Source organism: Remersonia thermophila, chromosome 5, assembly GCF_042764415.1.
Source record: "Remersonia thermophila strain ATCC 22073 chromosome 5, whole genome shotgun sequence".
NCBI lineage: Eukaryota > Fungi > Ascomycota > Sordariomycetes > Sordariales > Chaetomiaceae > Remersonia > Remersonia thermophila.
In genome coordinates, this window is record NC_092221.1 from 97,202 (window position 1) to 109,202 (window position 12,001).

Sequence of the window (12,001 nt, forward strand, 5' to 3'; positions counted from 1 at the left end):
TCAGATATGCCCGACACCACCCCCCCTCCCCCCCCTGGTTGCTCCATTGATCTGGCGGTGGCCACGTAGACCGCCTGCAGCACTACAGCGAGCCGCCAAATCAAATCTCGTCAATTGGGCTGCACTTTGCCCCCATCCAGAGAGGCCCTGGCCACTGGCAGCATTGCAGCATTGGGCAGGTTCCCACACTAGGTATTAGTGTGCCATTCCCTCATCCTACGGAAATGCGTCGTCAACCATGGCCAAGACCGAGGCTTCAAGATGATCACACGCTCAATGCGTGAAGCATTGACATCACACGCTTGCCGACAGAGAAAGAACTTCCCATTATCGGGGTTGTGGGTTTCGGATTGAGCTCGGTGAGATGGTCGCCCCAGAGACCTGCGGTGGCCTGGTCGGGGCTGTTTGTCTCTCTCCCCTCCTTCCCCGAGTCTGCCTGGCCAGAGGTTGCCTGCGACCCAAGATGCAATCGGCGGTGTCTATGTTCGTCAATGGTCAATGAACGGTGTTCATGGCTCGCCTTGCCTTGGGGTCGAGCCCAGCCCCTTCAGATCGTGCAAGAGATGTGATTGACAAGGGAAAATAAAGAAGGCAACAAGTGCGAATCTACGCTACACACACAGTAATTACGGCGTGGGTGGGTTGTGGCAGAGACAACCCTACCTAGTCAGGAACGAAACAACCCAATTCAACTCCCCATAACCAAGGCAACTACCGAACGAAATCCGCCGGGGCCTTGATGATCGCGTCGGGTCCAAGCAACGGCCCGGCTGCTCTGAGGAGGCTGGAATGCCACACCGCCGTTGTGGCTTCCAGGTTCTTCGACGAATATCTCCACCTCCCTCTCGGGCCCACTTGGCTAGGTCCCGAACTCTCAGACATCTCTATAGTATGTACTGCGTACACTAGCGGAGAAACTAGCGTAGGACAAGAACAAGACCGAATGAGGCAGGAAGCTGGGGCCAACGATGGAAAAGCCGGCGAACTAACTGAACAAACCCAGCGCTCCCTTCTGATTCACGGGCTTGCGTTTCCAATGTCCGATGTCATGGATTGATTGATCCCAATGCCATCAGGCTCATACCACGGCTTCACAAGATCCTCAACTCAGCTGAGATGGGGCTCCAACATCGACCCTGCCGCCGTGTCATCCCCCAGCTCCACATCCAAGCTCGGGCTCGGTACCCTGGCGAGCGAGAAGGGGAGGGGTGTGGTCAAGGAGTCTTCAACGGGTGGGAATGACATCACAGGCATGGGTGTGCTCCGCATGATTTTAACAGCAAAAGACTTTCGACAAAAAACGCTGGATAATGTGACACCGAGATAGACCATTGCCTGCAGAGGACCCGTCATGTTCAAAAAGCAGCTACTCGGAAACTGAGGATACGGCACATCCCACAGCCTGATTACCCCAGACGCCCGGCAATGCAACTAAAAAAGGCCCCCGGATATGCGTGAATAACCACGTGTAGGCACCGGGGTTAGGTTCATCCCCCGTGCCATCCATGCATCAAACCGCAAATCTGGGCTCGCCATCATTTTCTACCACCACGTCCTCCCTGTCCGCCCATCAACCCGCTCATCTGCTTCATCATGGCATTCATATCCATCCCTCCAAGCCCAGGCATACCGCCGCCGCCCCCTCCAAACATCTTGAGCAAGTTCGCCATGTCAGGCATGCCGCCAGCTCCGGCACCACCCATGCTCTGTATCCGCTTCTGCATGGCAGCAAGCTGCTGGGCCTTGTTGCCTCCCGCCATGGCGCTCTGGGCACGCTGCATGTTCTTCATGCTGCCACCCATCTTCTTGGCCATGCCGGCCATCATGCGCTGCTGAGTAAGCAGGTCCTCGACCTCGCGGACGGTGGTCCCCGACCCCCTGGCAACCCGCACCATACGCGAAGGCTGCTCGATAAAGATCTTGCCGTCGCTGTCCAGCTCCTTGTCGGTCATGCTGTCGCAAATGTAAATCATGCGCTTGAGCTTGAGCGACCCTTCTTCGTCGTCCATCCCTTGCATCATGTGGCCCATTCCGGGGATCATGCCGGCCATCTTGCTGAGCGGCCCCATCTTCATGATGTTTTGCAGCTGGTCGCGCAGGTCGCGCACCGTGAAGATTCCCTCGGTGATGTGCTTGATGGTCTCCTTTTGGTCCAGCTTGAGGCTCTGCACGTGCTCCACCAGTCCTGCCATGTCGCCCATGCCCAGCAGCTTGCTGATAAAGTTCCGCGGGACGAAGCGTTCGAGGTCCAGCATGTGTTCGCCGGTACCGATGAAGACGATAGGGGTGTGTGTCGCCGCGACGGCCGAGATGGCACCGCCGCCCGCGGCGTGGCCGTCTGTCTTGGTGATTATGATGGCGCCGAAGTCGGCGGCCTCTTTGAAGGCTTTTGCTTGTGCCTCAGCTTGTTGGCCGATGGATGCGTCGAGCACCATGATGGTTTCGTCTGGTTTGATGGCCGCCTGGATGTCCTTCATTTCCTGGAACAGGGCGCTTTCTTGCCGGTGGCGGCCCGATGTGTCGACAATGATGATCTCAAACCGCTCCTTCTTGAACTTTTCGACGCCTTCTCGCGCCACGACGGCCGGATCCGTCTCGGTCAGGCTACCGTAGTAGGGGATCTTTGCTTTTGTGGCGTTCTGCTTGAGCTGGTCGAAGGCGCCGGCGCGGAAGGTATCGGCACACACCAGGCCGGTACGGAAGCCTCGTGACTGGTAATGCCTGGCCAGCTTTGTGCACGTCGTCGTCTTGCCGGCACCTTGAAGGCCGACAAACATGATGACGTTGGCTTTGCCCTTTTTTGGCTTGAACGGCTCGGCATGCGGGTCGACGAGGCGGACGAGTTCATCGAAAACGGCTTTCTGGATGAGGCGCTTCTTGTTTACTGCTGGTGGGAGCTCCTTGAAGTTGACGGTGGAACGGATCGACTTGCGCAGCTGGCCGACCAGGCGGACGTTGACATCGGCTTCGAGGAGAGCGGAGCATATTTCCTTGAGCATAGCATCAAAGGCCTGGGTGTCTCCGTCAGTATCGCGACAACGGCGTCCCCGGCCTCATTCAATAGACGGAATGCCGAGGCGTACCTTTTCATCCAGGTTTGGCGCGCGCGTCAGATCGCTGACGGCCGCATTGATGCGGCGACCGAGATCTTGGAGAACCATCGCAAAGATGCCCTTTCGTCGGTGTCTAGGTGTTTATGCCGCGCAAAGCCAGGGGTACGTCGGCGGTTTGGCTTTTTGGGGGCTGACGAGATGGTTGGATATGATGCAGGTGGACGGTTCGCAGTTCAAATCGGACTCTGATGGTGAGGTGGAATGTTAACATTGACGTTGATGGTTGATGGTGGGGTCCAGTTTGGTCGTGGCCTTGGAGGCCCGGGCTCCACTGCCAATCCCGCCTTGGCACGGCCCGTCCAAGAGCCGCCAGCCGGCCGCCGCTTGGTCACGATCACCCACCCACCTTCATCATGCTGGAACACTTGCCACATTTGGCAATCCAATCTCTCTTGGATGTAGGTGGCACCAGGGAACGCCGTCGTCACAAAGGACTATGGACGTGGAATGAATAAAAAGGAGAAACATTTGGAGTGGAGAAAGAAACCAGGCATCTGGGGCAGGCAAAGAATAATTAAGGCTCCGTTGGTAAGATGCTTTGATTCAAAAAAGACGACGCAAAAGGAAGGGGGACAAGGTACAGTTGACCGACCCCAGAAAACATCTAAATGCACATTCCGACTACTATGCCACGGATATTTAGGTATGGGAAGACGCTTCACTTTGAAGCGCAGTCAGAAGAACCACACCAAGTTCTGGTCCCAGGATGGATTCTGGTAATGCAGGACACACCTCACCAGTGTGGGGCGGTGATGAACATGTCTAATGTACATATATATTCCTAAACCGATAGTTGATGCTCAGGTAACTCGTACGATAGAAGGCAGCATCTATGCTAAGCCTGTTCAATCGCACTGCGGTGCGGTGAACACACTCCTATCTCCCCTCCTCCAATGGAACGATATGTAAGGCGTCAGTCGGGCTCGTTCTCTGAGCACCTTCACGAGTTCCCAGTAAGCCTGGTATTATCGGTATGCCAACCGTGGATGGAGGGGTCTAACGAATGGGCATGGAATGACGCCCCACGACAATTTTCAGGGACTGTCACCGAAAAAAAAGAAAAAAAGAAAAGAGAAAGAAAAGAAAAACTCGTCTTATTTGTGGGCAAATTCACGGCGTTCCATCACTTCTCCACCATCCGAGTCGTCAGCACGTAAGATAGGTGGTTTAATTGGCCATGGGGGCCTGTCCACGGACATTGATTCGGGAAGAAACTCTCAGGGTTTCAGGGTTGCTCGACAATGTGACAGCGGCCGGAAGTGCCCGGGCCGAGTATATAAGCTTTCCGGGGTCAATCTGCCGAATCGGCTATCAATCATAGTATCTGAAATTCAAATCTGTCATGACGGTTAGCCGGTACGCCCGTTATCGTCACTAAACGACCATATGACAGCATAGAAGAACTATAGACTCGACGGCCACGGGAACCATGAACACGCCAGCTCGGCCTGCCTCGATATCAGATAGACGCGAACCACACCCTCCCTAGATTAGAAGATGGATACACAACGTCGTCACCCAAAAAGGCAGTGGAGCCCGCGTGCTCGCCTGCATGCGAGAGTCAACATTCTCCAGCACGCTGACTAGTACAAGGTGGCTTCTACCATTTTCGACTCGCCAGCCATAGAAGTCCGGATTTCAAGCATGCGTTTGTTTTGAGACTGCCACAACGGCAGCGGCCCTGCTTTCAGCAGGTCAGTTCTCCTCAAGCCCTCCCGTGGGCGTGGGGCTGATACCGTCGCAATAGGTGCCCATGCCCAAGTCATCTCCCAGCCCCCTCTTCCTCGAAGCTGTCCTGGTGTCCCTAACTTCCGATATCAGTACACGCTGGCGCCGGGATGGTCTGATATGAAAATCGCCGGCGGCCTGAGACAGGTCCGGACCATTGTTTTTGATCCATTGGGCAACATGCTTGTTACCCAGGCCACGAGGGGTATCTCGGTGCACACCTTCGGCGCCGATGGATACATCAACAGCACAGCCATGCTTATACAGGGTGCCCAGCTCAACCGCGGGCTGGCTCTGACGCCAGACGGTAGGACGCTATACGCCAGCGGTGAGACCACCGCCTAAAGCTGGAGCTATGATCCCACCACATCGACCATCAGCAACCAAAAGACTATGGTCAAGGGCATGTCCACGGGGATCCATTTTACGCGCACCATCTCGGTAGTCCCGCAGCAACCCAACCTTATCCTCCTCCAGGTTGGCAGCAACGCCAACTTTGACATGGCCTTGGCCAACCCCGGCGTGGGAAGACCCATCATCAAGATCTTTGACGTCAACAAGGTCCCTTCAAATGGCTACAACTACAATACCGACGGGGAGGTGTTTGCCTATGGCCTGTTGTGATGGCCCGGACCTGTGAGAGTGCATACGGCGGAAAGGAGTGGTTGGAAGCTGTTGTTCAAAAGAAGAAAACAACTATCTAATGTACCTCTCCTGGAAGCTCCTTATATACACGATGGATGCCCAGAATAACGGTCTAAGCAGGCAGAATGCCTGCTGGGGTTCAGGACCAGGGTATAAATCCCTATAGATCCTGTTATACACCCCCCAGTTGTTCGTAATCAGCGAGCAACTGCTATAACAGGATCCTGAAAATTAAAGAAAAGAGAGAAATACCGTCGTAGCTTTCGCGCCTTTTTTAGCAGGGTAGTTAGAAGTTAAATTCCTTTATAGTATACTATAGGCTGTTTTAAACTTCGGGATAAGCCGTATCCGGCAATCTAAAGTCTTTATAATTAATCGACTTTCTAGGCCCTTAAAAGGTTAACTTAAAGGTTAATAAAGGAAATTATTCTTCTTCCGGAAATATTAATAATAATCCGGTTAACTATAATATTCTAAAACTATAATAATAAAAGCGATCTTTCCAATTATTATAACTATAGAAATAGCTTCCTTAAATACTATATTAATTTCTAGCTTTATTAGTTTTTTTAGTATTAAAAGTATATTGTTAAGCAGCTTAACGAACTAGATTACTAATTCTCGTCGTTTAAAGTATATTTTTAATCGTTTAAAACTACTCTTTTTACCCCTTAATTATAAAGGAGTAACCGACTGGTTTTTATTACGATTATTTATAGTTTTCTAACGTATTATAATAGTTGTTTAGCTTCCTATACCGCCGGAAGTAATAAAAAACCTATTAATATAAGTAATAATATTAATTTACTTATAAAATCGCCTTCTAACAGCGCTATAGTATCCTCTAGTAATAATTAGGACGTTATAGTTACGCTACGTAAAAGTAAGGTTAACCCTACTAAGCTTCCGCTCTTTAAACTTCTATAAAAGCTTAAAGACGGCTGTAGGGTTCTCGGTTAACGGATCGAGCCCTATATAAGTTGTCTTAAGTCGGCTTTAAAGTATAGTAATAGCTTATATTTATCGGTTATAGGTTAAACCTACTATTATTATTATAAGATAGTAACGTCTTATAAACTCGGGTAAAACTTCCTTTTTATTATTTTAAAGTTTTAGACAGCTATTGTAGCAACTAGTATTACGTTCTTAGCTAATCCTTTTAATCGTGTATTAAACCCTTTTTACTAGCGTTTACTACTATTTAATATATACGATATAAGTAAGCCGGTGCCTCTAAAAACGTAAGTTTATTATTTTAAAGACCCGATCTATAGGTTCTGATAAATATATAGATTATTAATTATACCCGTTATACGTATAAGGACCTGGAGGCTAACATTATTAAAGGTCGGTAGCCGGAGTCTTTCCCGGCTTTAAAGAAAAGTCTAAGGACTCTATCCCTTTATATTACTAATAGCGTTCTAACGCTGCTTACCCTAGCTTAGTCCGGTCTCTCTATGCTATTTAGTACCTGTAAACGTTCTTTAACGGTAATTTCCGTTCCTTCTGGCCCGGCTAGTAAAAAGAAGAAGGAGGATAAGTCTCCCTTTGCTAAGAAGACTAAGGATAAGGGTAAGGGTAAGGCGGTAGAGGAGGATAATAATAAGGATAAGGAAAAGGAGCTTTTAAAGCGTCTTCTAGCTAACGTAAAGGCTAAGGAGGATACTAAAGCAAAGGAGAAGGAGGCGGAGGCTTAGAAGGTACGTCTGCGCGCTAAGCTAAAGAAGTATAGGTTAGATATTTAGGTTATCGGTTTATTATATTAGTATTATTACAGTAGATTACCTACGGCTCTCCGAGGTCTAGAGTAATATCTTTAAAGAGGCGTTATAGCGTTATAGTTTCCTTAGCAGTACTTGTAAACGTTATTAGTTCGGCTTCTGTAGATAAAGTAGTAACTATCGACTGCTTTACAGCCTTCTATACAATTATATTCCTAAAGAGTATTATTATATAGCCCTGGATAGACCTTTAAGTATTAAAGCAATTAGTAAATAATACGTCCCCTGCGATAAGGAATATTTGCGACTCGGTTTCCTTGCTAATATATATAATCCCTAGATACTTTGTTCCATATAAGTAATAAACTATCTAATACGTTATAAGGATATACTAGTGTAACGGATTTATTAAGAAATAAGATAGCTTTAACGTAGTAAAAGCTATATCTAGTTAAATTATAATAGTTATATAAAGTATCGAACCAATAAGCTTTTAGAAAAGCTTAATTTCGTTGCTTAAAGCAGTCCCTTTATATTTAATAAAATCGCTGGGGGGAAGTAGAATATAGGGTGTATAAACTATAAGGTTAATGTTAAACCTTTTAACTACCTTTTCGATATATTAGTTGTAGACTAAGAATACCTGGCGCCTCGGACGGTCCCTGATAAATCTTACGTTTAGGAATTACTTCGCCTCTCCCTTTTTATAAAGCTTATACTTAGCCTTAAAAGTATTTATAATACGGTTTGCCTTATCCGTATAGTTTTAATAGAAGAAGATAAAATAGTCGTCGACGTAGAATATAATAGTAACCTTACGTTAATTATCGTAAAAAAAGCAAGGCTCTTCTTTAAAGGCTTTAAAGCTTAGTTTACGTAAAGTAGAGGAGAACTCTTAATATTAAAGGAGAAGTAACTTTTAAAGTCTATAAAGAGCCCGTAGAAGTTAAATATACTTCCCTAGCTACTTATATCCTTCCGGGAGCTTACAGTATACTAGCGCTTCTAGAAGGGTATTTAAGAATATTTGTTTAATATTAAACTAGTAAACCTTAAAGTTAAAATATATAGCGATCGCTATTATAAAGCGAAATATATAAACGGCGAGGGTAGTAGCGTAGGTTATTTTAAAAGTATTCTAGCGTTGTAAATCGCCTTTAACGTAAATATATACCTTTGCTTTCTCGATATAACTATACTTATCGAACTTATATATAAATACCTATTTAAAAGGTAAGGGACGTCCTTTAGCCTTTATACGGCAGATAATACGCTAAGTCTTTTAGTTAACGAGATTCCTAATCTCTTTATTGTAAGCTTCTAGGAACAGGTATTTAAACTTATAGTTCTTAATATCTCGAAAGCGCTAAGGTATCTTAGTATTAGCTAGTTCTAAAAAATATATTCTCGGCATCTTAAAAGCAGTACCTAAGCGTTTTACAGACCTCTGGTTTACAGCCGTTACTACTATACAGTAAATAATATAAGTTTAAAGGCTATTACCTTTATAAATAGGATTATCTAGGAAAAAAGTTGTATAGAAGCTTTCCTAATATCTTTAATTCGGTAAATATATACTATTATCTTAATATATCCCGAATACAAATCCGATAAATCTGTATTTATTATTATTATCTTTACCTTTAAGCCCCTAACTTCTTTACCGTCTGCTCTAATATACAGTAGGCCTATATACCTTCCTAACGTATTTACGTTTAATATAGGCTAGATTAAAGTTTTATCTTTCTATAGTCTACTATTTTATTATAGTATTTATAATATAATAAACGCTTTACGACGGTCTATAAATACCGTTTGCCGGCTATAAAGGCTCCTCCTTAACTATAAGGAGTCCTATAGTATTATTATTGTAAGGGCTTAATAGAAGCGTACTAAGCTCTACAGTCTTATTAACGGGATACTAATCTTTAGTTATTATACCTTTACAATAGGTATTGCTAATATAAGGTTTAATATCTGTAACCCCGTTAAATCCTATATAAAGCGATAAAGGACTAATAAATAGCCTTAAGGTCGGGAGTCCAGTTATAAGCGATTTTACTTTTAATAGCTTAATAAAAATATCCGCGGGAAGTATACTCTTTGCCTATACTCTTATCCCCGAGTCCTAACCCTTTAGCCGGTTAAAACTCGTCTCTAGCCTTTTAAAAGATACTAAATATTTTAGACTCTTAGAGTTAACATCGTTAGGCTCTTTTACTATACTAGTATCCCGGTACCCTGTATCGGACTTAAACAGCTCTATAATATCCCTTATAATTTAAAGCGGTTATAGGGATATATATTCTTTACTAGGTTTATAGAAGAGCTTTTTATCGAAGATTACGTTCCGCGTAATAATAACCCTTTTAAGCTAAAGAATATAAATCTGATAGATATTAGTTGCTTAGTACCTAACTAGGTAACCGATATAAACTCTTTTAATTGTTTTAAACAGCTTCCGGTAAGTATTTGCCTTTCGTCGTTTATTAAGTAGATATACCCGGTATCTATATACGTATAGGTTACTAAGGTAAGGCTTTAGATCTCGTATATAATTATCTATAAACTTAGGTTAGTATTAACGGAAGTATTACTAAAACTATAAGTATAGTTTCTCGTTTAGTAATTTCTAATTATTACGTTATAAAAGCGTAATATTAATTAGCTAGGCGGCCGCTTTCGTAGCTTCTAGCTATAGGTCGTAAGGTAAACAGGCTCCGAAAAGTATAGTAAACCCTTTTTCAATAATCTTACGTCCTATACGCTTAAATCCTCCGTTAGCTTCCGAAGTATAGATTAAAGTAAATTTAAAATCGATCCCTAGGTTTTAAATCTAAACCTTATAATCCGTATATCCTTTAATACTAATAATACTAGTATCGTTATTCTACTAAATTTTACAGACTTTAAGGCTAAACTATATATTAACCTATAATATAGTATCTTTAATCTGTCTAGCTACAGTATATAGCGATTTAGTTGTTAAAGTTTTTATAATTACTCTCCTACTCTATTCGTCTCTGATTATAAGCAGCTATTTTAAACCGTTAGACCTAGGATTAAACTTAAAGAGGTCCTAAGTAATCCTCTAGAAGGGTTTTATAGCGTAGTTTTTAAAGGGTTAACGTAAAATAACTCGAGTAGCGTATACCCGTATACAACTTTTATATTCCTTTCTTAGGATACTATCTACTTTGTACCGAACTCCTTTAACTATAGAGATAAGTTTTTATATTGTTTCGGGCCCTGTATATCCTACGCGTAGGTATTATAAACGTTTTATATCCTTTCTCTTAGGAAATAGCTTTTTCGATCGGGCGGCTAAACGGGTCTTAATAACAGCGAGAGATATAGTTACGGTGTACTTAGGTAGAGGAACCCTCGAGTAAATAGAACGAATATTGTATTCGAAGAATACTAAATTATATTTACGGACTAACTATTTTATTACTAGACTACGCTTTATAGGGCTGTAACAAAGGGTTCTATCCTACCTATAATATTAAAGGCCTGCCCGTTTAAAAGCTACTTCTAATATAATATTAATGTAGAACCCGTTAATAAAAACTATATCTTTTAAAATCAGGTCCTTAGTATTAGGACCTTTATTACCGTTTAATATATTCCTAAGCCTCTATCGCCTATAGGTTTATATTTAGAAAAAGGTTATACCCGTCCTTATATAGTCGTCTAGATTATCGACTTTGTACTAGGATCCAGGCTTAAATCGTAACTTATCGTTAATAATGTAAACTACTCTGTAATTATTTAGAAGGATAGAATTATAAAGCAGGTAATAATTAGTAATAAATATAATATAGATGCCGGGGGGAAGCTAAATTCTTACTTACAGGTCGTAGGGGATTACTGTTTTAACGAAAGGCCCCGAAAAGTCTTTGTTATTATCGAGTTTCAACTTAACTCCGATCGAACTAGGAAAAGGTTCTTCGTTACCCGGTCCTAGTAATAGGCGTAATGCTTTAGGACCAAGGAGTCTTATCCTTTAAACTTATAACTTATTTCTAAAGTCCGTCTATTAAAGCTTTATAAGGTTGTTAAGGATACGTTAGCGTAGGCTCTAGGATATTATACTACCTCTTTCGCTTTTACTAGTTATAACAGCTTTAAAATTAAAGTACTTAATCGGTATCTAATAATATCGTTCGAGGATTCTGTATAGGTAGTTATAATAAACCTTTGGTATTCGGTTTACTTTCCTATTTTAATTATTAGACTAGTTATAGCCTTAGTTACCGCCTTTTCTACTATTATTCCCGCCTTTTCCTTATCTATAGCTACCCTTTAACCTAAAAAGCTTGCCTTTACCGTTACCGTTATTTTTCTTGTCAAACCTTTATTTTAATAAGTCTTACTAGTTAAATAACTGTTTATATCCTTCGAAAGTAACGTAAATATATAGTAAAATACGTACCCCGGCTCCGTTCTAGAAGAAAAATCGGTATAACTAGTTTATATATACCTCTATAGTTTCCTTAAGGTTGCTTTAAATAACTTTGTCGGCTAGAAATATATATTTAGTATAGGTTTATCCTAGGGTAATACGCTTCTAAACAGTATTTAAAAAGGCTATAATAGCTAGGAAATTAATTGTATTAGTAACTCCGTTTACAAGTACGTTATAATACTTACAACGGAAGTTTATAATCTATTCGAAAGGGTCTATAGCTGTTTCAGCTTTGTCGAGGACGTTAAGGAAGGCTTTATAAAACGTTTCTATCCTTACTGCTTAAATAGAAATAATTTAGGCTTCTAGAATACGTAGAACGTTAT

General features: G+C 43.1%; 2 protein-coding genes across 2 annotated transcripts; one reads left to right on the forward strand and one right to left on the reverse strand.

Moving 5' to 3' along the window:
• Positions 1-739: 739 nt before the first annotated feature.
• On the forward strand, positions 740-1,057 carry VTJ83DRAFT_5276 (uncharacterized protein; the record flags this gene model as incomplete). The annotated part of the gene is made up of 2 exons (XM_071011858.1): positions 740-889; positions 1,004-1,057. 2 exons carry the CDS (start codon positions 740-742, stop codon positions 1,055-1,057), a joined length of 204 nt encoding a protein of 67 aa, XP_070864651.1.
• A 478-nt stretch (positions 1,058-1,535) lies between these two features.
• VTJ83DRAFT_5277 (uncharacterized protein) lies at positions 1,536-3,161 on the reverse strand (the record flags this gene model as incomplete). Its single annotated transcript, XM_071011859.1, has 2 exons — positions 1,536-3,011; positions 3,084-3,161. 2 exons carry the CDS (start codon positions 3,159-3,161, stop codon positions 1,536-1,538), a joined length of 1,554 nt encoding a protein of 517 aa, XP_070864652.1.
• Positions 3,162-12,001: the final 8,840 nt, after the last annotated feature.